This window comes from Mustelus asterias, unplaced genomic scaffold (assembly GCF_964213995.1).
Source record: "Mustelus asterias unplaced genomic scaffold, sMusAst1.hap1.1 HAP1_SCAFFOLD_1047, whole genome shotgun sequence".
NCBI lineage: Eukaryota > Metazoa > Chordata > Chondrichthyes > Carcharhiniformes > Triakidae > Mustelus > Mustelus asterias.
In genome coordinates this window covers 1-23953 of record NW_027590992.1, presented here as the reverse complement: position 1 = coordinate 23953, position 23953 = coordinate 1, and the positions used below count along the sequence as shown (strand labels likewise).

At 44.4% G+C, this 23953-nt stretch overlaps 1 protein-coding gene across 1 annotated transcript; it reads left to right on the top strand.

Moving 5' to 3' along the window:
- The first annotated feature begins 663 nt into the window (after window positions 1-663).
- On the top strand, window positions 664-23341 carry dolpp1 (dolichyldiphosphatase 1). Its single transcript, XM_078205885.1, has 8 exons — window positions 664-770; window positions 11828-11928; window positions 14285-14369; window positions 15481-15580; window positions 18037-18135; window positions 20977-21105; window positions 21518-21607; window positions 23161-23341. The coding sequence occupies exons 1-8, from the start codon at window positions 686-688 to the stop codon at window positions 23195-23197; spliced, it is 726 nt and encodes a 241-aa protein (XP_078062011.1). The 5' UTR covers window positions 664-685; the 3' UTR covers window positions 23198-23341.
- Window positions 23342-23953: the final 612 nt, after the last annotated feature.

The window sequence follows — 23953 nt, the reverse complement described above, 5'->3', positions numbered from 1 at the left end:
AGTGCAGCGCTCCCTCTGCACGGCCCCTCTGCCAGTGCAGCACTCCCTCTGCATGGCCCCTCTGCCAGTGCAGCACGCCCTCTGCACGTCCCCTCTGCCAGTGGACTAATGGTATTTGCTACCAAATAAACCTGTTGGACTTTAACCTGGTGTTGTGAGACTTCTTACTGTGTTCACCCCAGTCCAACGCCGGCATCTCCACATCAGTGCACTATTTCACAGGGTGTGTCAGCCGAGATTTTGTGCTCTGGTCTCTGGAGTTGGGTTTAAACCCACAATCTTTGACTCCAGGGTGAGAATACTCCCCACTGAGCCCATAAATTATGCTGATGCAAGTTTAGTTTTGCTCCACTTGTCTGTTGATTCCAAATTGGGCGTTTATAGTGAGATAGTTGGAGATGGAGAGTAATTGGGTTCATCTCCATTCATTCAAGCCAACTCTGAAATTGCCTCCACCACTTTGCCTGGAAGTTGTCTTGTCCTGTGATTAGAGGAGCCTCCGCTCTTCTGATTGGACACGTGCTGCTGTCACTCACCCAATAGGAGGGCTGCGAGCGGCCAGGGGGCGGGAGGATCCCCTGTCCCGCGCTGTGATTGGTTCAGTCAGCTGCAGAGGCCGAGCCGCTATTGGCTGGAATGCCATGGCTGTGATTGGCTGCTGGCGGGTGGCTGTGATGCGGTGAAGATGGCGGCGGTTGGACAGTGCTCGGTTGCTGTGGAGAAGGAGCGGTGGCAGCCGCTGTCCCTCACGTACGTCGAATATCCACCAGGTATAACGTTTCCCGTCAGGGCTTTGCAGGAATGATTCTCGGCTGCCTTTAGAATTTTTTTTAACGGGCGGAGGAAATAAATAGCGAGCGGTCGGTGCAGGGGAGATTCGCAGCCTTGTTTGCAGGCCTTAACGGGGGGGAGGGAAGGAACTCCTCCGCTCGGCCGCAGCTGCACAATAATGCGCCACTCGGCTAGTGTATGTCCGACCTGGAATCGCGCATGCGTACTCACACTTTCCCATTGCTGCTAAATTGTGTCCGGATCTGAGACATAAGTGCGCATGCTCGACCAGCAGCCCTCCCTTGGACGCATGCGCGGACTGGTGGGTTGGTTTTGCAGCGCATGCGCATTGCGCCCCAGCGATCAGGCAGCAAAGAGCTGTCATGGTGAAAATATTTATAGCAATGACTAATGAGAGATTATAGTAACTGCAGTGTTGCATCTTTCCAAGTCGTTTGTTGGCTTTTATAACATCTTAAAAAAAAATTTGAAAGGATGGAATCTTGTTATGAAAATACTGAAGGCCAATTCTCATTGTAATTGGTATTTTTAATAAAGGAAATTTGATAAAATGCAATGGTGAAGGATACGAGGGCATGAACAGGGTGGTGGGATTAGCTAAGGTAGATCAAATGGAGAACAAAATATAACTGATCTGTTTCTGTGCTATAAGACATTTTAGGGGCCAGTATGAGAAAAAGAAGCATTGCAGTTCTGTGCAGCTTTTCAAGGCAACAGGCCATTCCAAAGTACTTTACAGTCAATGGGGGACTTTTTGAAGTGTAGTCACTATTGTGAAATATGGTGGCCAATTTGTGCACACCAAGCTCCCACTAACAATGATACACTGACAAACAATTGAAATATTGTATAGCTGCAATGCTGGCATTTATCCGGTAATGTGGAACTTACCCAGGTATGTCCTGTACACACAAAGTGGGACAAATCCAACCAAGCCAATGATCACCCCCATCTCAACCATCAGTGAAGTGATGGAAGGGGTCATCAACAGCACTATCAAGCGACACTGGCTTAGCAGTAACCTGCTCACTGATGCTCAGTTTGGGTTCCGCTGGGGCCACTCTGCTCCTGACCTCATTACAGCCTTGGTTCAAACATGGACAACAGAGGTGAAGTGAAAGAGACTGCCCTTAACATCAAGGCCACATTTGATTGAGTGTGGCATCTCGGAGCCCTCGCAGAACTGGAGTCAATGAGAACCAGGAGGAAAACTCTCCAGTGATTTGAGTCATACCAAGGAAGATGGTTGCTGGAGGTCAGTCATCTCAGCCCCAGGACATCACTGTGGGAATTCCTCAGGGTAGTGTCCTAGGCCCAACCATCTTCATGATTGAGCACTCCTGCAGGCACGTCGCCTAATAGATAGTTGTGACCAGCCAGGTGGGGTGGAGGAACTCTTGTGCAGTGATTGGTTCAGGCCATCACAGATGCTGTGATTAGCTCACGGCGGGTCTCCATGATGTGTTTAAAGATGGTTAGCTGTTGCTCAGTGCTTGGTTTCTGCTGTTCCTCACGAACGTCGAATGTCCCCCAGGTGTGTGGAGAGGGTGGGAAAGATGCCAAATGAGAAATCATTTGCAGAGTGCCAGTGTTTTGGGATAGGTTGCCGCTGACTTTCACAGCTGTGGCTTGGTGTATAGTGGAGCCGGGGTCTGATAAAGGAAAGAAAGCAAAATAAAACACAGCATAAAATATCTATTCAAAGCCTTTTATAAATTAATCAACTGACCTGGTCAGTGAATTGTAACCTGGTTGAACATAGACATAAGACCCGGCCATTATCAGACTGGAAATCAAATCTCGGTTTTGTTCTTGGTTCTGGAATAACGCTTTCAACCTCCAAGTCCAATTGACATGGGTGTAACCCATTCCAGAAAGATGAACATGTTGAGGGAGTGTGCCCCTGTGTGAGGCCTTCTCAAGTGCATGGTGAAAATCTTGTGCAAAATTTTAAAATATTTATCCTCCAACCAACAACAGTAAATCAGATTATCTGATCATTATTACATTGTGTGTGGGAACTTGCTGTGTACAAATGACTCGCTGCGTGTCAGTACGTTACAAGTGACCACCTTTCAAAAAATACTTTTTTTATTCCTCTTGAAATGTGGGCATTGCTGGCGACGTCAGCATTGGTTTCCTCTCCATATTTACCCTTGAGAAAGTGGTGGTGAGCTGCCTTCTTGAACCATTGGAACTGTTCTGGGGCATTGAGTTTAAAAATTGGCATGTTACGTTGCAGCTTTTTAGAACAGAAAAGATTTACCAGGATGTTGCCTGGTACGGAGGGCATTAGCTATGAGGAGAGATTGGAGAAACTTGGTTTGTTCTCACTGGAACGACGGAGGTTGAGGGGCGACCCGATAGAAGTCTACAAGATTATGAGGGGCATGGACAGGGTGGATAGTCAGAAGCTTTTTCCCAAGGTGGAAGAGTCAATTACCAGGGGGCATAGGTTTAAGATGCGAGGGGCAAGGTTTAAAGGAGATGTACGAGGCAAGTTTTTTACACAGACGGTGGTGGGTACCTGGAACCTGCTGCCGGGGGATGTAGTGGAAGTAGATACGATAGTGAGTTTTAAGGGGCGTCTGTACAAATACATGAATAGGATGGGAACAGAGGGATATGGTCCCCGGAAGGGTAGGGGGCTTTAGTTCAGTCGGGCAGCATGGTCGGTGCAGGCTTGGAGGGCCGAAGGGCCTGTTCCTGTGCTGTAATTTTCTTTGTTCTTTGTAATCCCAAGTGCTGTTGGGGAGGGAGTTCCAGGATTCCAGAGACAGTGAAGGCTCAGCGATATAGTTCCAAGTTAGGGTTGTGTGTGGCTTGGAGGGGAACTTGTAAAGTGGTGGTGTTCCCATGTGTCTGCTGACCTTGTCCTTCTATGTGGTGGAGCCCATGGGTTTGGAAGGTGCATTTCACAGGCTGTAAGGCACGATGGGACTTCCAAGGGTTTTAAAAGCTGTAACGTAGATGCACGTCCTTTGCTGGCTTCCCATAGACAGGTTTGCCTTTAGCCTCCCAGTGGAGCTGATTCCATTAACTCCCCAGTGTACTGATAATCATCTATGTAGCGTGCGCCCGACCTGTCAGTCACAATGCCTTGCTGTAACTTGCTTTTTTGGATGCAGGCCACTTTTATTATGACTTCATTGTTTACGCTGTCGTCCCAGCTGATGCCTAACCTGTTGCTTGTACAACATGTTCCACAATCATCCAACATTCTGGCATCAATAGTTGATCATAAACAATTCCAGGCAGATGATGTATCCGATCATCTCATTCATGTGCCCCTTTGGGATAAATATTTCCAGGTATACCAGTTCGTCCACTATTTCTGTCAGTTTGCTGTCGAAGTCCAATTGCTTGAATTTATCTTAATCTCGGCTGTTCCTTAAACCACAGCAAATGGCAACTTGACTTCAAAAATATACTGATTTGCAAACTGGCTAATACAGTGTATCTACAGCACGAAGACAGGCCATTCAGCTCAGTTTATCGCTGCAGGTGTTTATGTTCCGCACAAGTCTCTTCACCCTGCTCCACTTGTACTCATCCAGCTTCCTCTTAAATGCATCAATGCTGTTTGCCTTAACTCTGCCTTGTGGCAAGTTCCATATTCCCAGCAATCTCTGGGTACGGAAGATTCGCCTGAATTACCCATTGGATTTATTAATGTCTATCCTGCATTTATGGCCTGTAATTTTGGGCTTCCCCACAATCATAGAAATCATAGAAACCCTACAGTGCGGAAGGAGGCCATTCGGCCCATCGAGTCTGCACCGACCACAATCCCACCCAGGCCCTACCCCCATATCCCTACATATTTACCCGCTGATCCCTCTAACCTACACATCTCAGGACACTAAGGGGCAATTTTAGCATGGCCAATCAACCTAACCCGCACATCTTTGGACTGTGGGAGGAAACCGGAGCACCCGGAGGAAACCCACGCAGACACGAGGAGAATGTGCAAACTCCACACAGACAGTGACCCAAGCCGGGAATCGAACCCAGGTCCCTGGAGCTGTGAAGCAGCAATGCTAACCACTGTGCTACCGTGCCGCCCCAAGTGATAACATTTTCTCTACCCCATCCTATCAAACCCTTTTGTTATTTTTAGGACCCCTATCAGATCAGCCCGTCAGCTGGAGAAAACTGCCTCCATCTTTTCAGTTTTTCCTTATGGATTATGGAGTCTCAGTTCTTGTATCATCCTCGTGAATCGTTTTTGCTCCTTCACCAGTGCCCTATAGTCTTTGTATATTGTGGAGGCCAGAGCTGTGCACAGTACTCTGTGTGTGGTCTAACCGAGGTTCAGTTCATGTTTAGCATATCCTCCCTGCTTGCTTCCTCTCTAAAGGAGCCTAGTGTTTAGTTTGCTTTTCTATGTAGCCTTCAAATTCCCATAGTTGTGTATACAATTAACTGTTACTTTGTAAGGAAAATGGTGTAATTCTAAATTGTAAAGTCATTTTGCTATTTCCTATTTCACCTCCACCACCCCACCCCCATGAAACATGGATGAACCTTTGAAATGAAGCAAATAAAAGTACTTAAGAATGGGAAGGAAGAACCATTTGTAAGACGCTCACCTCTGAGTCAGAGGTTGAGGATTCAAGTCCCACTCTAGAGACTTGAGTGCAACAATCTAGGCTGACACTCCATTGCGGTATTGAGGAGATGCTGCACTGTTGGAAGGCTCGCATTGGGTGAATCGTTAAACTGAGTTTCTTAAATGAATGGAAAAGATTCCGAGATACTATTTAGAAGAATCGAGCAGTTATCTCTGGTGTCCTGGCCAATATTTATCTCTCAACCACAATTACAAACATATATTATCCAGTCATATCACATTGATGTTTCTGGAGGATTGCTGTGTGCAAATTAGTTGTCTTATTTCTTGCACTATAATATTCTAACACTTCAAAATGGCTTCATTAGCTGTAAAATGCTTAGGAATGTCATGAAAGGCGCTATATAAATGCAAGTCTTTCTTTTGGTTAATGTCTCCATGTCTGGGCTTCCCTATAGGCATCTTGAGAAGGAAAAAGATTGTATGCAACTTTCCTCCAAATGTGTTTTCAGTTTGGTTTTGTAGTAAGAATAAGTCTAAAGATGTATAGACACATGTGAATATACAAGGTAAAGGGTAAAGTGTTACATATTTTAGTCTATCTGAAACAGTTGGGTATATCTGGGAGTATCAGCTACCAAAACAAGGAAGTGATTTGAAACTGTAGAAAACTTGGGCTGGACAAAGTTTTAGATTTGTTTGGAGTATTGCTTGGTGAACTGGTCATTACTTGTAGGAAGAATATTTGAGTAATTGAAAGGTTACAGTGAAACTCAATTAAATGAGGGACTATGATTTTGAGGCAAGGCTTGGAAAATTTGGGTATTTGCCAATGGAACAGAGAGGGTTAACTAAGCTTTTCAGAATTAAAAGTGTGTGAAAAATGGTGGGAGATTATTTCTGCTGGTTGGCACATTAGCCACATAGAGGCAGAAACCCAGTCGCAGATTAAAGGTGGCATTTGGAAGAATATTTCTCACAACATTCGAACTGGGAGTAACTAACCACGTGCCTATTGAGACAAGACTATTATGAGCGAACAAGGAGCAGGATAGGCCCCTTGAGCCTACTCCGCCATTCAGTAAGATCATGGCTGACCTGATAACCTCAACCCCACTTTCCTGCCCACCCTGATAACCTTTCACCCCCTTGTTAATCAAGAATCTAAATAGATCTGCCTTAAAATTATTCAAAGACTCTGCTTCCACAGTCTTTTGAGGAAGAGGGTTCCAGAGACACTCAACTCTGAGAGAAAAAGGTATCTCAACAAGTTGCACATTTTGTGAATGTTCCCACTTTCGATCCATTTATTGTCATACCTTTTTTAAACCATTTTTTTCCTCCTTTTCTATCTTTGGTTATTTGAAAACCAACTTGAACAGCCAGTTTCCAGACCCAAGACCGGCCATTCTATAATTGGCCTTGGGGAGGTGTGCGAGAATGTCCCAGCGTGACACATTGCCACCTTGCCTTCCTCCTCAAAGTGTGGCAAATTGTCTAATTTTCATGAGGTGTTTCCCTACTCCAGGTTAGCTCAAGTCTTTGAATCACCCTGTGGCATCACTCTTCTCCAGAACTGTAACCATCTTTAATACTATTAGCTTGTGCTTGAACGACCCACTTCTGTCACTCTCGCCTCTTAGCGAATCCTCTCCTCCTCCTTTCACTCTACTGTTGGCAATTGTGCCTTTGTCAACCTCAGCTCCACACTTTCCTTCCTAAAACCCTTCGACCGTAACCCCTTCACCAAGCTTCTGGCCACCCCTCTTCAACACTCCTTCCAAACCCCTAACCACCATTATCTGTAAGAACAAGGGCAGCAAGCACATGGGAACACCATCGCTTCCAACTTCCCATTCATGATACACACCATCCCAACTCAATTCATACAATCATCCTTCACTCATTGTCGCTGGGTCAAAATCCAGGAACTCCCTCCGTAAGTGTTGGGAGTGCTGTCACCACACGAACTGCAGCTGTTCCAGAAGGTGGCTCAGCATCACCTAGCAATGAGCAATAAATGCTGACCCTCCTAGAGACCCGATATTTTAATGAAGTGTCATGGTGTATTTTTCAATGTTAACGGTGCGCTATAAATGCAAGTTGTAATGTTGGGAATTGTATTGTGTGGAATTGCTGGCTTGAATCCATACCAGTGTGTTGGAGCTTAAATTGGAGCAGTGGGTAAACTATCTGCTGCTCAGCCCTGATTTTACTGATGTTATTTGGGTTTTAGATTCACCTGCACAGAATAATCATTTGCCTGCTGACAGCCATTCTCTGTATAAATGTGCAAAAGGGCTGTTCCAGAGAAAGCTCCCTGGCTCCTCGCTTGCACAGCCTGGGTAATCTCTGAACCTGCCCAAGTCCGACAGTTAGTTAATGATTATCAGTGGGAGGTATCTGGCAGCCAGCCAATCAGCCATCAGTTTGGCACTCCTCATGGTTAGGAGTTGCCCCAGGCAGTAATTGGGCAATAGTTGTTAATTTAGGGACCAGCACACTCGATAATCCAAATCTATGCTGTGCTTGGCATGTGACGAAAGTTGAATTTTTATCTTAAAGCAGCGGAACAGTGTGTTTGAATATTTTTAAGACAAAGCCAGATAGATTCTTAGAACCACAGAATCCCTACAGTGCAGAAAAAGGCCATTTGGCCTTTGACTCTGAAAGAACATCCCACACCAGGCCCCCCTTCGTCGTCTCATCCCCATAACCCTGCGCATTTACCATGGCTAATCCACCTAACATGCACATCTTTGGATAGTGGGAGGAAACCGGAGCACCCAGAGGAAACCCATGCTGACATGGGGAGAATGTGCAAACCACGGTATTAGCTATGAGGAGGGATTGAATAAACTGGGATTGTTCTCCCTGGAAAGACGGAGGCTGAGGGGCGACTTGATAAAAGTTTATGAAATTATGAGGGGCATAGATAAGGTGAACAGTTGGAAGCCTTTTCCCAGGGCAGAAAGGACAATCACAATGGGGCACAAGTTCAAGATAAGGGGGGAAAGGTTCAGTAGAAATGTGTGGGGGAAGTTTTTTACGCAGGGCAGTGGGGACCTGGAATGCACTGTCAAGCGAAGTGGTTGAGGCAGATACGTTAGCGACATTTAAGAATGATCTGGATAGGCACATGAACAGGCAGGGTCTGAGGGATACAGGCGGTTGGTCTAGGCAGGACAACGTGATCGGCGCAGGCTTGGTGGCCCGAAGGGCCTGTTCCCGTGCTGTGCTGTTCTTTGTTCACACATTTGCCCAAGGCCGGGATTGAACCCAGGTCCCTGGCGCTGTGAGGCAGCAGTGCTAACTAATCACTGTGTCACCGTTCTGCCCTCTTGATTAACAAGGGGGTGAAAGGCTAATGGGGGAAGGCAGGATTGTTGGGTTGAGGTTATAATCAGATCAACCATGATCTAATTGAATGGCAGAGCAGCCTTGAGGGGCCTTCTCCTGCTTTTAATTCGTACGTTTGTATATATGCAATAGGTCTTAGCCCATAGCTGTCCTATTTTTTTCCCTCTTCGCCATTGAATCTGCTTCCATCACCCTCTCAGGCTATTCACTCCGTCCAGGTCATCGTAACAAAAAGAAATTCTCCTCAAATCCTGCCCTGCTTCTTGGGGATAAATGTTTGACTGGAAGTTTGGTCAAAGAGAGATGTTTTTTTGGAGTCTCTTAAAGGAAGTTGAGAGGCAGAGAGGTTTAGGGAGGTAATTTCAGAGCATCGGGCCGAGGTAGCTGGAGGCATGGCCAGCAGGGGTAGCACAAAAGCAACCACTTGACTCATTGTGCTTGTGCCTCTTGATAAATAATTTGGGGTGTTGTCCAGTGCTCTGTCAAACTGCACGAAAGGATTAGAGGGAAGTTGACAGCAAGGCATCAATTGTTGCCAAACTTGCTTCTATCTTAATCAGATAGTGGCTGGGAGTGGAAACATTAGCCAATTCTAATTTTCCTTTATTGAGCCTAAGACGATTGCGGCGTCCCTGTTGCCATATTGATCAAACTTGGAGTCTTCCTTGGATGAATGGTTCAGTTCCATCCTTGCTGTATATTTACCAAGTGTCAAATTTCTTTTTATATGGCAATATAATTGAACTGTTAATGTTGACATTTTTGAGATATAGGATTGTGTTAGGAAAATAATATGGGCAATATGTCCGTCTGTGTGCAGTTTGCACGTTCTCCCCGTGTCTACGTGGGTTTCCTCTGGGTGCTCCGGTTTCCTCACACTCTAAAGATGTGCAGGTTAAGTGCATTGGCCATGCTAAATTGCCCCTTATCATCCCAAGATGTGTAGGTTAGGGGGGATTGGTGTGGTGTGGGGTTACGGGGATAGGGCCTCGGTAAGATAAAATGGTGGGTTGGTGCAGACTCAATGGGCTGAATGGCCGTCTCCTGCACAGTAGGGATCCTATGGGTAGGAATAGGCCATACAACCCTTTCAACTTTCTCTGCCATTCACTAAGGTCACGACTGATCTCCTGTATTTTACAATATGCAAAAACCGTTAATCTCTCATCCTTGAATATACTCGACAACCGAACATCCGCAGGCTCTCAGGTCATGAGTCATTACTGCGTAGGAGGAGTCATTTGGTTTATAGATTCTATGCCGGCTCTTTGTAGAGAACTCCAGTCAGTCCTATTCCTCTACTCCAACCCCATAGCCGTGAACATGTAGATAATTCCAAGGGTTTGGAGTTCTGAGTGAAGACGTTTCTCCTCATCTCAGTCCTAAGTGGCTAACACTATCCTGAGACTATGACCCTTAGTTTAAGACTCTCCAGCCTGGGGAAAGAGCCTCCCAGTATTTACCCTGTCAAGCCCTCATTTCAATTATTTGAGAAAGGGAAAAGGCCATGGGAAAAATTGCACTGTGATCAGATATCTAACCTGCAGTAGCTGTCACCACTTTAGAAAAGCTATTTAAGAGGATTGTGGTATGAATTTAATGCGATAGCGTAGACAGTGCACCAGAGTGGAAAGATATTTGATTAACCCTTCCCTGCCATCCAATCACCTGCAGTGGAATTCTCTATCTATGTTCTGCTGATGTAGTGAAAACCCATAACCTGTTCAGGGTTGTGACGGCAAAAGAAAAACTTGTGCTTTACAGCCAATGAAGTACTTTTTGAAGTGTTGTAATGTAGGAAACGCAGCAGTCAATATGTATACAGCAAACTTCCACAAAACAGCAATGTATTCACAACCAGTTTTTTTTTGTGGTGATATTGGTCGAGGAGAAATTATTGGGCTGGTCATTGGGGAGAACCCCCCTGCTCTTCTTCACAATAGTGTCATGGGATCTTTTATATCCACCTGAGAGGGCAGACAGGGCCTTGGGTTAATATCTGGTCAGAAAGATGGCACTTCTGACAATGCAACGGTATCTTTCGTACTGCACTGGGAGTGTTGGTCTAGGTTTTGTGCTCGGAGTCTGTCAAGTATGCTAGAATTCACAACCTTCTGACTCAGATGAGAGGGTTGCGGTTGCCCACTGAGTCATAGCAGAAGCTGGACTATGGAGAAGTGAGCAGTCAGTGTTTGATAACAACTTGCATTTCTAAAGCACATTTAACATAGTCTAAACTCTGAGTGCTTCACAGCAGCATTAACAAACAAAGTTGGACGTCAGGTCACATGAGATATCAGATGACAAGTTTGGTTAAAGAGGCAGCTTTTAAGGACCACCTCAAGGAAGGGACGAGAGAGGCAGAGAGATTTTGGGAGGGAATTCAGGAGTTTAGAGCCCAGTTGGATGAAAGCACAGTCACCAATGATGGAGTGTTTAAAAGAAGCGATGCACAAGAGACCTGAATTGGAGAAGCACGGAGATGTGTGAGGTTTGTGTGACTGGAGGCGGTTACAGAGATAGGAAGTGGAAAGACTATGGAGGGATTTGAAAACCAGGATGAGAATTTTAAAATCGAAGTGCCAGTGAGAATGGCGACGGGTGAATGGGACTTGGTGCAAATTAGGATGCACACAGCAGAGTTTTGGAGGAGCCCAGGTTTAGGTGGGAGACTGGAGAGCATGGAATAGTCAAGTGTAGAAGCGAGAGAAACATGGATGAGGACTTTGACAGCAGAGTGGATAGTTTTGATGCTGGAGTTTGATCAAATACGGTGCCGAGGTTGAGAATGATCGAACTCGGCCTCAGATGGTTGCCAGGGAGGATGATGGAGTTGGTGGCCAGGGAACGCATTTTATGATGGGGACTGAAAACAGTGCTTTGGCCCTCCCTGTATTTAATTTAACTTCTAGGATCTGGCCCAGAGCTGCAGTGGCAGATCCCTGGGAGATGATCCTTTACACTCTCGGTGTGAGACATCTGAGGCACATTAGGGAGGAAATTAAAAGTTTAAATAATATTTTAAAATTTGCATCAACTTTTTCTTTAAACCTGTGTTGCTAATGTGTCCCTAATTGTAGTCTAATTTTTCTTGCTCTCTAGGTGACCTCACAGGGAAGGTTCTTGCATATTTAAGTCTTGTACCAGTATTTATCCTTTTTGGTTTCATCACACTCATCGTGTTCAAAAGAGAGCTGCACTCTGTAAGTCTTGCAAATGTTTCTTATCTTGATCTCTGGGAATTGTTGGCTCTGAAAGTTTCAATGGGATGGTCACTGTTCTAGTATGTTCCCCATGACCAATCTCCCTCCCCTCTTTGGACGACGAGGTGAGTGGGGAAGCTGGCTGAGGGACTTCCCCGCTTGACACTGTCGGGCAGAAGGAAATGTCTTGGATTCTGTTGCAGTGTGGGCGGATGCACCAAGGTGTTGGCATCATGCAACCCATATGCCTCATAGTTGGTTTCCCCAAACATTGCTTAAATGTGATCGTTTTTATTTGTGTTTATAGATATGATGGAATGAATGCAATGTTAAATCTAAACTAAACATTATAAATATTTGATCAATGTTTAAAATACATTTACTTAATTTGATCTTTTCAAATGTTGTAGTTCATTTGGAATTTGGTAACATAATGGATTTGTTCTCGGACTATGCAGAGGTCTAGACTAATGATTTAGAGAGAGACAAGGCCATGTCCCACCATGGCAGCTGGAGAATTTAAATTGAATTAATTAATTAAATGAAGAATAAAATGCTAGACTCAGTAATGGTGACTATGAAATTACTGGATTGTTGTGAAAACTCTGGTTCAGTAATGCCCTTTAGGGAAAGAAGTCTATCACCCCAACCCAGTCTAGATCTATATGTGACTTTAAACCCACAGCAACATGTTTGATTCTTAACTGCCCTCTGGAATGACCTAGCGAGCCATTTGGAGGAGTTCATAAAGGTGGCTCACCTTCTCGGGGCCAGTTAGGGATGGGCAATAAACTGGCCTTGGCAGTGAATCGCATCCCAAGAATAAATTAAAACAAAAAGAAATGGGCATCAGCCGCCCAAATAGATTGGATGATAGCCGGTTGTGTATTTGCTTCATTTCTGGACATAGTGAGTTCCTCAGCTTAAATTAGTGGGAATAATTTTCTCCTCTTATAAAATAGATGTTATAAATTCTCCTTCCATAAAATAATGAGGGGCATAGATTAGTTAGATAGTCAACATCTGTTCCCAAAGGCAGGGGAGTCTAAAACTAGAGGGCATAGGTTTAAGGTGAGAGGGGAGAGATACAAAAGGTTCCAGAGAGGCAATTTTTTCACACAGAGGGTGGTGAGTGTCTGGAATGAGCTGCCAGAGGTAATAGTAGAGGCGGGTACAATTTTGTCTTTTGAAAAGCGTTTAGACGGTTACATGGGTACGATGGCTATAGAGCGATATGGGCCAAATGTGGGCAATTGGGACTAGCTTAGTGATTAAAAAGAAGGGGCGGGATGGACAAGTTGGGCCGAAGGGCCTGTTTCCATGCTGTAAACCTCTATGACTCTTTGTAAATGAATAGCCCTTCTGGACAGGATCACTTGCGCATGTTCCCTGTGAGTGGAATATATGAGGGGACATGAAAAACTGCGAGAAATGGATGGAGTATGTGGGTCTCTGATCTCTCATTCAGAGCAGTGGGTCCAGCATACTGCGCTTCATGCGCGGCACTTCATAGTGCTCTTGTCCCAAGTAAACCATGTGGAAATTTTTCCCAGTCCAGTGTCTGTAGAACATGTAAGTGGATTGAGGGTAGCTATGGAAATATTTGTTTGGTTACTCTAAATGTGCACCACTGTACTTTTTCTGGGGGGAAAAGAAGTGAGGTTTTGAAGCTTTGAGGTCGTTTTGCATTGGAGTGTGAAGAGTGTTCTGTGCAAAACTCACTCTGCAGAACCATTCCATATAGATGTAGTTTGTAATCTCAGGAGCTTCTGATGCTGTTCAACTGTATCCTCTTTACATTGTAGAGCTGCTGCTCCAGCAGTGGTGTAAAGAGGGGGAAAAAAACAATTGTACGTGAGATTGAAGGCAAGGTTTGAAAATTACAACTCACCAAATTAATTTTCTGGCCTTTGGACCTTCCCTGAATGGCTGAGATGATTTGCACAGAGCAGAGGTGAACCCCAAAATGTTTAGCCAGGAAGAAAAGGGTGGCTGGAGGTATTTACGTCTCTTGCTGTCGGGCGCTGCTTCCCCACCAGCCCCCCTCTTTGGGTCCCTTGTTCAAGCTTTAGGAATAGGGCTGAAGTATAATGGGACTGTTTCTGTAAAACCGTTAAGCTGACTAGTAATTTCAGCACTCTGTTTAGTTTTCAGTACTCTGTATAGTTTGTAAGTCCCTTTGCGAAATATCTTGTGTTGTACTACTTTGCCTGCAGCCAATGGGCAACTTTAGCAATTCGCTCCCCCCTTTTATGGATGGTAAGAATTGCAGTGAACTCCAATCTGATGTTGGTGAACGGCAGTTTCCCAAAGTGCAGCCACATGAACGGTGATTGCACTCTGTTATTTGTTTCAGATTTCATTTCTCTGCGGTTTGGTACTAAATGAAAGCTTCAACTGGGTAATTAAGAATATTATCAAAGAACCCAGACCATGCCAAGGTGAGAGCAACTCTTTGTAATAAATGTTTCCGTTCCTTTTGAATAAGACTTACTGAGGTCTCACTGAAAACCGACTGTAGTTTCTGGTTCACAGGTCACACCACCTTAATATTTGAATGTACTGTAAATATGAGATCATAGTACCAATCCGTATTTAAGTTGCTTAGAGTTTTCACTTTCTAATTTTATTTAAAGAACAGAATATTAATTGGATCAGAGAAGTCACTGCGATACTGATGATGCTGGAGTGGGAATAACCTGAGATATAGTCTGGTGTTACTGTGCTATTCATTCAGCTGCCTAGAACCAGTTAACATTCTGGGGGTTACCATTGACCAGAAACTGAACTAGACTAGCCATAAAATTACTGTGGCTACCAGAGCAGGTCAGAGACTAGGGATTCTGTGGCGAGTAGCTCGTTTCCTGACTCCCCAAAGCCTGTCCACCGTCTACAAGGTACAAGTCAGGAGTGTGATGGAATAGTCCCCACTTGCCTGGATGAGTGCTCCAACAGCATTCGAGAAGCTTGACATCGTCCACAACAAAGCAGCCCCGCTTGATTGCTACTCCTTCAACAAACATTCAATCCCTCCACCACCAACACACAGTAGCAGCCGTGTGTACCATCTAAACGATGCACTGCAGAAACTCACCAAGGCTCCTTAGATAGCGCCTTCCAAATACTCGACCACCACTAAATAGAAAAACAAGAGCGGCAGATAGCTGGGACCACCATCACCTGGAGGTCCCCCTCCAAGTCACTCACCATCCTGACTTGGAAATATATCATCGTTCCTTCACTGTTGCTGTATCAAAATCCTGGAACTCCCTCCCGAACAACATTGTGGGTGTATCTACACCACACGGACTGCTGCGGTTCAAGAAGGCGGCTCACCACCATCTTCTCAAGGGCAATTAGGGATGGACAATAAATGCTGGGCCTAGCCAGCAAAGTCCCTATCCCATGAGGGAATTATGTTCCTATGGATGAACGTGTCTAACCTGAGGAATATGGTATCCTAATTGTGCTAATCCTGAGGATCCTTCAGCTTCTGTACAAGGTTATATTACTTCACAGTTTGTAATGTTTCTTAATTACTTCTGTCCGCAGGTGGCCACAGTACCTTGTTTACAGAGTATGGGATGCCCTCCAGTCATTCCCAGTTCATATGGTTCTTTTCCATCTACTCCCTCCTTTTCCTTTATTTAAGGTATGTATGGCTGTTGGGTCTGTTTTATGATTCAGTATGAAGGTGAGAAAAACTTCAACTCTTCATCCATGAAAATTAAATACTGGGAGACTTTGTCGAGGTGTACAAATACTAATTAGACTAGAGCAGGATTGCGTAAATGAGGAACTGCTTCCACTGGCAGGAAGGTCCGTAACCAGGGGACATGAGACAATTGGCAGAGAAGCAAGAGGGATGGTCAGAATTATTTTAACAAGAGTTCTGATGATGTGGAATGTGCAGCCTGAATGAAGGGTGCCAAGTGTATTCAGTAGCAACTTTCAAAAGATAAATACTTTGCGGAGTGGGGGAGGAATAGGTCCATGGGGAAAAAAAACAGGAGGAGTCAGACTAATTGGATAGCCCTTTCAAAGAGCTGGCACAGACATGATGGGTTGAATGGCTTGCTTCTGTGATGTAAGATTCCAAGAAGAATTTAATCCTCGGCTATATTTCAAATTAAATCACTGTAGCAGCGCAGGAGGGCTTGGTTACAAATAAGTGCTAGGCAAGATCCGTGCTGTCAGGAACACGGACTGACTTAAAGTTACTGTGAAAATCCCCCAGTCGCCACACACTGGCGCCTGTTCGAGTACACTGAGGGAGAATTTAGCACGGCCAATGCACCCTAACCAGCACGTCTTTCGGACTGTGGGAGGAAACCAGAGCACCTGGAGGAAACCCACGCAGACACGGAGAGAACGTGCAGACTTCGCACAGACAGTGACCCGAGCCGGGAATCGAACCTGTGTCCCTGGTGCTGTGAAGCAGCAGTGCTAATCACTGTGCCACGTGCCGCCCTACATTGGAATGAGCTCTGGGCTGGTAGTGAAGTCAAAAGCTCTGAAATCACGTGAAGCAATCGGTTGCCATGATGGGGAATCCATAAATTTCTATGGAAAGGTGAGCGGGACGTGCTGATTGCCTCCCTCATCTTTACTGATCTTTATAAACACTATTGAGGACACTGCTATTCCTAGAAACCCTACAGTGCAGAAGCAGGCCATTCAGCCCATTGAGTCCGTACCAACTCTCCAACACAGCATCCCACCCAGACCCCATCCCCGTAATCCACATATTTACCCCAACCTACACATTTTGGGACACTAAGGAGCAATTTAGATGGCCAATCCACCTAATCCGCACATCTTTGGACTGGGAGGAAACTCCTGCAGACATGTAAAAAGGGAATGAAGACCAAGTGTACTGTTCAGGCCAGAGGATGGAAGATGATTGGACCCTAGTGCCCGAGTGGGCGACACGGTAGCACAGTGGTTAGCACTGCTGCCTCAGCGCCAGGGACCCGGGTTCGATTCGCGGCTTGGGTCACTGTCTGTGCAGAGTTCACATGTCCTCCCCATGTCTGCGTGGGTTTCCTCCCACAGTCTGAAAGAAGAGCTGGTTAGATGCATTGGCCCAAACAGGTACCAGACTGTGGTGCCTAGGGGAATTTCACAGTAACTTCATTGCAGTGTTAATGTAAGCCTTACTTGTGACTAATAAATAAACTTTACTTTTACTTTATTTTTAAGTTTACATAAGCAGTTTCTATTATGGCTGTCGATATAGGAATTTATAATAGCAAAATATAACACACTGCTCATACCTATATGAAGTTTATTTTGTATATTTATACTGAACTTTTAGAGATTAGGTATTGCGTTATTTAGTAAGTGCCTCATAGGAGCTCACTGCCTAGCAGGTAAATACTGGCAGTTGCAGTAATGAGTGATGCAGAGTGAGTATTGGGCTTGGTTTCTTGTTTCTGCTGAGTTAACCGATCTCAGCAGAGATGTTGAATAAATAACAACACCCCTCTACTAGAAATAGGGGAGTGGGCACAAACGTATTAACCATTGAGTGACCACCACTGGGTAAGATACTGAACTAGTTGATTTAGTAAGTCAGAATTGGGGTGCACTGCAGTGGTGGTAGGTTTGCTGACACTACTTACCTCACATGAGGAGGAGGTGCAGCAGTGAAGTGGGATCTAAGCACAGTGAAATGTGCCAAATAAATGCAGATTATTTGAACATTCCCTGTGCTTACTTGCTTAGGGATCTTAAAATTCTCATCCTTGTTTTTAAATTCATTCATGGCCTTGTCCTCCCTATCTATGCAACCTCCTCCAGCCCTACAATCCCTCCTCCAATTCTGGCTACTTGAGCACCCCAATCTTAATCAGCTGTCTGAGTTCTGAAATTCTCTTCCTCGACCCCTCTTCCCCCTGAATTGCTCCTTAAAACCTACCTCTTTAATCAAGCTTTTATCACCTGTTCTAATGCCCCTTTATGAGGCTTAGTGTTAAACCTTGTTTGATGACACTACTATGAATCACCTTGGGATGTTTTACCATGTTAGAGGTGCTATATAAATGCGAGCTGTTGTAAACCATGGGGTGCACATTTTCAAAAAAACCTATTTGTTTCTTTCCTCAGAATGCACCAAACAAACAACGCTAGATGTTTAGACCTGTTATGGAGGCATGTTTTATCCATATGCTTGCTGGCTGTGGCCTTCCTTGTCTCATATAGTAGGTAGGTAATACTTCTTGTATGAACTGATTCTCACAGTAAGGTGAATGATGCACTGTTTTATGAGGGGAAGGGTGTTATACGATGTGGTGATCAATGTGTTATTCTGTGGCTAAGGTGCAGTGGGCGTCCCTTGCAGGCCACAAAGCCTTATTGTTCAGGGGGAAGGCAGCGTTGCGGTGGTGTTGTCGCTAGATTAGTAATCCAGAGACACAGGGTAATGCTCTGGGGACCATGACGGATGGTGAAATTTGAATTCAATAAAAATCTGGAGTTAAAAGATCATGAAGTCATGATTGTTGTAAAAACCCATCTGGTTCACTAATGTCTGTAAGAGAAGGAAATCTGCCGTCTTTACCCGGTCTGGCCTATATGTGACTCCAGACCCACAGCAATGTGGTTGACTCTTAAAAATGCCCTCTGGGCTGGGCAATAAATGCTGGCCCAGCCAGCAATGCCCGCATCCCATGAATGAATAAAATAAAAAACCGATGACAACAGTGGGTCATTCAGAGTTTAATTGCCTGGTGTTACTGCTGGTCAGGGTTAGGGTGGAACTAGGCCTGCTAGATCCTAACTCTCTTTGTTTAGAAACATGGGAGAGTGACTAATGAACAGAGTCTCAAAGTCAACTGAGAAGTTTATACCAAATAATAAAACATTTGTTAAACAAGAAAATATAAACTATATTACACTATTCCATCACCCACAACTATAACTTTACAGATTCGTAAGGATAACACAAGTTACAAAATCTATCTTGTACACTAAAGTTTACAGCAAGTACCCAGTCCAGTAAACTAATAGGCAACCTATGGTCAGACACACACTCCAAAACCAAGTGATAGTCCACCCCCAACATATGCGATGGGTCTCTCATCAACTCCCCCCAAACTTTGTCACCCTGAGAGACTGTCTGGTCTCACCAAAGCTTGTCTTTGACATGTGGGTTTCCAATCTCAATGCTCAAAGTACTTGCTTTGTGGCATCTTCTCCCAAACAGCGCTTTCTCTCGGACACCTTTCACATTGGTCCACCTCCAGGGTTTTGATCTCTCCTTCTGAGGTTCCTCTCCCTTGGATTGTTGCACGCATTCGAGCATGGCCTTCCGCACACACACCCGACCGTACCACCAGCATACCGCTGCTTCGCAGGCCTATTTTACTTTAAGTCTGCTTCCTGCAGCTTTCTCACTTAAGCTTGGAGCTTCCTCTGCTTCTCACTCTTAACTCCACTGAACAGGATCTGTTCATGATCCCTGTCCTTGTTCCTTGACTTAACTGTCACCTTGGGACTTTTTTTGTCTCTCCCTAGTTTTTGAAACTTTCTTTAATTTGGGACTTGCTCTCTATCTCTCTTCATGTCCTGCCCATTCCGGCACTTTCTTCCAACTGAACTAAAACTACTTTTTTGGTCATCACTGACTCTTTGGGTTCCCGTGTCTGGACCTCTGTTGCTAGGCAACAGCACAGTTTGTTTTTATTTTGAGCTTTTGTTGTATGTGAAGAATATTTGACCAAGGTCCTAGAGGGTTGCTGATGCCTTTGAGACAAAAGAGACCAACATTTTCTTTGTACAATGTGGAACAGTATTTTTTTCACTTGTAGTTGTTGTGAAGTTGGGTGGAGTTATTGTAGATTGGGAGGTTGGAAGTTAGAATTTGGAGTTTGTAAAAATGATAAAATTGTAAAATGTTCGGGGGGGGGAAGCATTGAGTAGTCCCTTTCAAAGGTGGTACTTTTCTGTGCTTAGAGATTTTAAAAATGCAAGTACACAGAGAGCCCAAACTGAAACATTAGTATCAAAAGGCCAAGCAGCAGTGTTACCAAGACAACAGGCTTTGAATTTAGCCAATCAATTTGAATCAGGCACTTAGATACCAAAAACCTATTAAATTTAAATCTGATGGTTTTGACAACCTAGCACCAATCCTATTGTGGGAAATATTGATATGTTGTCATGGGTATAAAAGAAGGGGGCAGTGGGACAAAGAAACAGAGCAACTGCCATCTGCCAGAGCTAACATTGCTCTCGAGAGAAAATCACTGGCTCTCATAGCTTCATCTATGTCTTAGAGAAAGCACCATCTAGATAGCAAAGAAGAAAGAAATTCCAGACAGAAGAATCAACAGAGAAAGCCCAGAATATTCCGGAAGACGCAAAACCTCAGAGAGCGACTAAATTCTATTTTGTTAATGAGTGGGAATTGTATTTATTGGAAAAGAATTCCATTAGAATCTTGTTTGTTTTGGGAATAGTTAATAGAAGGGATTTATTCGGTTTGTTAATAGTTTAGTTAATTTGCTCACAGTTAGTTAGATAAATAAATTGTTACGTGTTGATTTTAGAGAGAGTGTCAGGGATTTATTTTGTATTTAACCACTAGAAGTTGCTGAAGAGCAGGTCCCACCACTTCTCACACACTTCTTACAGACTATAGGGCGAGGTACTCCTCCTGGGGTGTTTGGGTGTTAGTTCTCAGGGGGAATCCCTGCTTTGTAAACACAGTGAGATTGATAAGCAGAGACACAGCTTTAAGGTGACTGACAAAAGAAGCACAGGGAGATGAGGGTTGTTTTTGGGAGACACATCGTGATCTGCAGTCATAGATCATAGAATGATCATAGAATGATACACAAGAGGTGTTTTGTTTGAAAGGTTGGTGGATTCAGTAGTAACCTTTGAAAAGGAATTGGACAAATAATTGAAAAGGAGAATTTGCAGGGCTGCTGGGAAAAGATCTATCAAAGAGGCAGCATAGGCACGATGGGCTGAGTGGCCTTCCTTTGTGCTGTATGATTCTATGATTCAGTCTTTAAAGGAATGTTGTGTTTATTCTTGCAGAGTCTATTTGATGTACCATTCCTGGAGCCAAGTGATATATGGAGTTATAGCAGGTGGGGTAATGGGAGCAGTCTGGTTTATCTTTACACAAGAGGTACTAACGCCGCTATTCCCCAGGATAGCTTCATGGTAAATAGAAAATTTTAATTTGCGTTGTAAAGACTTTGGTATATTCTACATGTTCTGCTCCAGTTTTATATGAAGTCCTGATTAAATTGGCACAAGAAAATATAAAAAATGTTTCCCTTCAATTCCCAGAATGTGTTTATTTAGCTGTCTTTTATAGGGACTTGGTGTGAACTGCGTGTCAGGATTCTGACCTGCAAAAACCCCAGCCCTCGACCCCCTGTAGCTACTGTTCCTGTGTAACATACATTGATGGGCTTGTTTTGAAAAGCAGTACAGGCCTCGCGCCCTAAAACAAACGCTGGGCTAATATTTTGGGTGTAAATCTTCATCATGTTGGTTCTTTGCTGGGTTTTGCATTAACTTCGGACACTATGGTTAATATACCTGCTTTCCCTGTCATTCCATGATTCAGGCCAGTCTCGGAGTTCTTCCTGATACGGGACACAAGTCTGATTCCAAACATCCTGTGGTTTGAGTACACGGTCACAAGGTCAGAAGCACGGTAAGATGGTCAATTCCTCACATCTGTCTTCTTGCTGATCTGAATAGACACTCCTCACAATTTCTGCATTAAACGCATTGGAGAGTACCTGTCCTGGGAGTCTTTGATGGAGACAGTGTAGAGGGAGCTTTACTCCGTATCTAACCCCGTGCTGTACCTGTCCTGGGAGTGTTTGATGGGGACAGTGTAGAGGGAGCTTTACTCTGTATCTAACCCCGTGCTGTACCTGTCCTGGGAGTGTTTGATGGAGACAGTGTAGAGGGAGCTTTACTCTGTATCTAACCCCGTGCTGTACCTGTCCTGGGAGTGTTTGATGGGGACAGTGTAGAGGGAGATTTTCCTCCTCACATTTGTCATTTTGACCATCCTCACTATTTGCTAGGTATTGTGTTGTCGGGCGTTTGGCCCCTTCTCTGCTAAGCTGTTCACTCTGACTTATTCACCACTGCCGTTGTGAGCCTGGACTCCCAAAACCTGACATGCATTTCCTGTTGTCTCCCAGTAAATGGTGGAGTGTAAAAAAAGGAGGGAGAGAAACATCTGTGTACCGGAACCAAGCCGTGATTCATTTACAAACCGTGTTGAAACTCAGTTTGTGTGATAATGCTGCTTTCCTTGATTTTCATCACCCACCAATGGCTTCAGAATCCTCATTCCTGAACTCTGAAATTTTGTCCTTAAACTCTCTCCAAATAAGATATTACTCGAAGCTTTTGATCATCTGTCATCGTATCTCTTGATGCGACATGATAACATTTTGGTTAATTCAGTGAAGTGTGCTATGTCGTTGGTGGTGTATAGTTAGTGTTATTATTGTTATCCAGGGCCGTTCTGCTAGAATTGGTGGGGGTGTTGGTGAGGAGAAGAATTACATGTTCCATTAGCGTATTAGTTAGTATATCCTCTTCAGCTTCTTTTAGTCATTAAATGTGGGCGTCCAGCCTTTGTTTCCCGTTTCTAATTGTCCTGGAACTGAGTGGCTTGCTCAGATTGTACAAGGCATTAGAGAGTCAGCACATTGCTGTGGAATTGCAGTCACATGTAGGCCAGGCCGGGTAAGGATGGCAGATTTCCTTCCTTAAAGGACATTAGTGAACCAGATGGTTCTTATGACAATTGATAATGTTCCATGGCCATTATTAGACTTTTAATTCCAGATTTTTATTGAATTCAGATTTCATTACCACAGGAAGTGGTTGATGCCAAAACATTGAATGTATTCAAGAGGCAGCTGGATATAGCACTTGGGGCGAATGGGATCCAAGATTATGGGGAAAAAGCAGGATTAGGCTATTGAGTTGGACGATCAGCCGTGATTGTAATGAATGATGGAGCAGGCGCGAAGGGCCGAATGGCCTCCTCCTGCTCCTATGTTTCACCATTTGCTGTGGTGGGATTCGAACCCGGGTGTGTAGAGTATCCAGATAACTAATCTAGTGAAAATACCCTTGTGCCACTGCTTTCCCTCCCCCCACAAGCTTTAACAAAATCCGCTTGCTGCCTGCTTTCCTTGGGTTGAATTTAAACTTTTTTTCCTCTGCCTTTTTCCTCAGAAACAGACAACGGAAACTGGGCACCAAGATGCAATGAGGCAAAGTCGACACCTTTTGCTGGGGGTGGGACAGGACTGTGGTGTGGACCCGGCCGAGAAGGAGATGAAAAGGAAACCGACTCAAAAAAAAAACATTTAAAAAAAAATTTAATTTTTATTTTGCAGACCAGTCAAAGGCAAGCTGAGGCGTTTGCCGGCAGCTGAGACACCCCCTGTGACAGCAGTCAGTGTTGATGCAGCTTGCTGTTAGCTTTCTACTGCATGTTAGACTCGTGTGAGTGCTGGACTGAACTCGTTTCAAGCGCGTTCACACAGTGCTGGTGAAATGTGATATTATTGCATCTGATTCAGGAACTTGGTTTAATTTTTGGAAGGGGTGATAGGGGAGGAAAGGACCAACCTTCACATGGTAGTGGTGTGCTATTTTACAAAAAAAAGGTGGCATTTTTTACGCGACTGTTTAAGAACAGTTAGATAGGAGGGCAGCGATGCAGTTTGTATTGGCAATCAGGTATCTGACGTGCTAGGGTCACCTCTGTAGCATCCAGAGAAAACTATAAGGGATCATGTTGCACTTTAGAAAAATAAATTAGTTCTTTTTATATACAAAGAAACACTAGTGATGTGAGTGGAAAAACTTTTTAAAAAATTTTTTTCTTGCCAGTTAGTTATATCTAGCTAGTGGCTTGTTTAAAACTCTCTGTAGCGGAGCATTTATTAGGATTCTGCCACCCCAAAGGAACCATTCATTCTGTATTCTCGCAATGAGGTTGGGCCAAACAGAAGTGAGGATT

Bases quoted from the DNA above. Each gene is read 5' to 3' on its own strand.
- dolpp1 (XM_078205885.1), top strand. From the start codon at position 686: ATGGCGGCGGTTGGACAGTGCTCGGTTGCTGTGGAGAAGGAGCGGTGG. The intron at 771-11,827 runs GTATAACGTTTC...CTTGCTCTCTAG, and splicing joins GTACGTCGAATATCCACCAG to GTGACCTCACAGGGAAGGTT. The intron at 18,136-20,976 runs GTAGGTAATACT...TTATTCTTGCAG, and splicing joins TTCCTTGTCTCATATAGTAG to AGTCTATTTGATGTACCATT.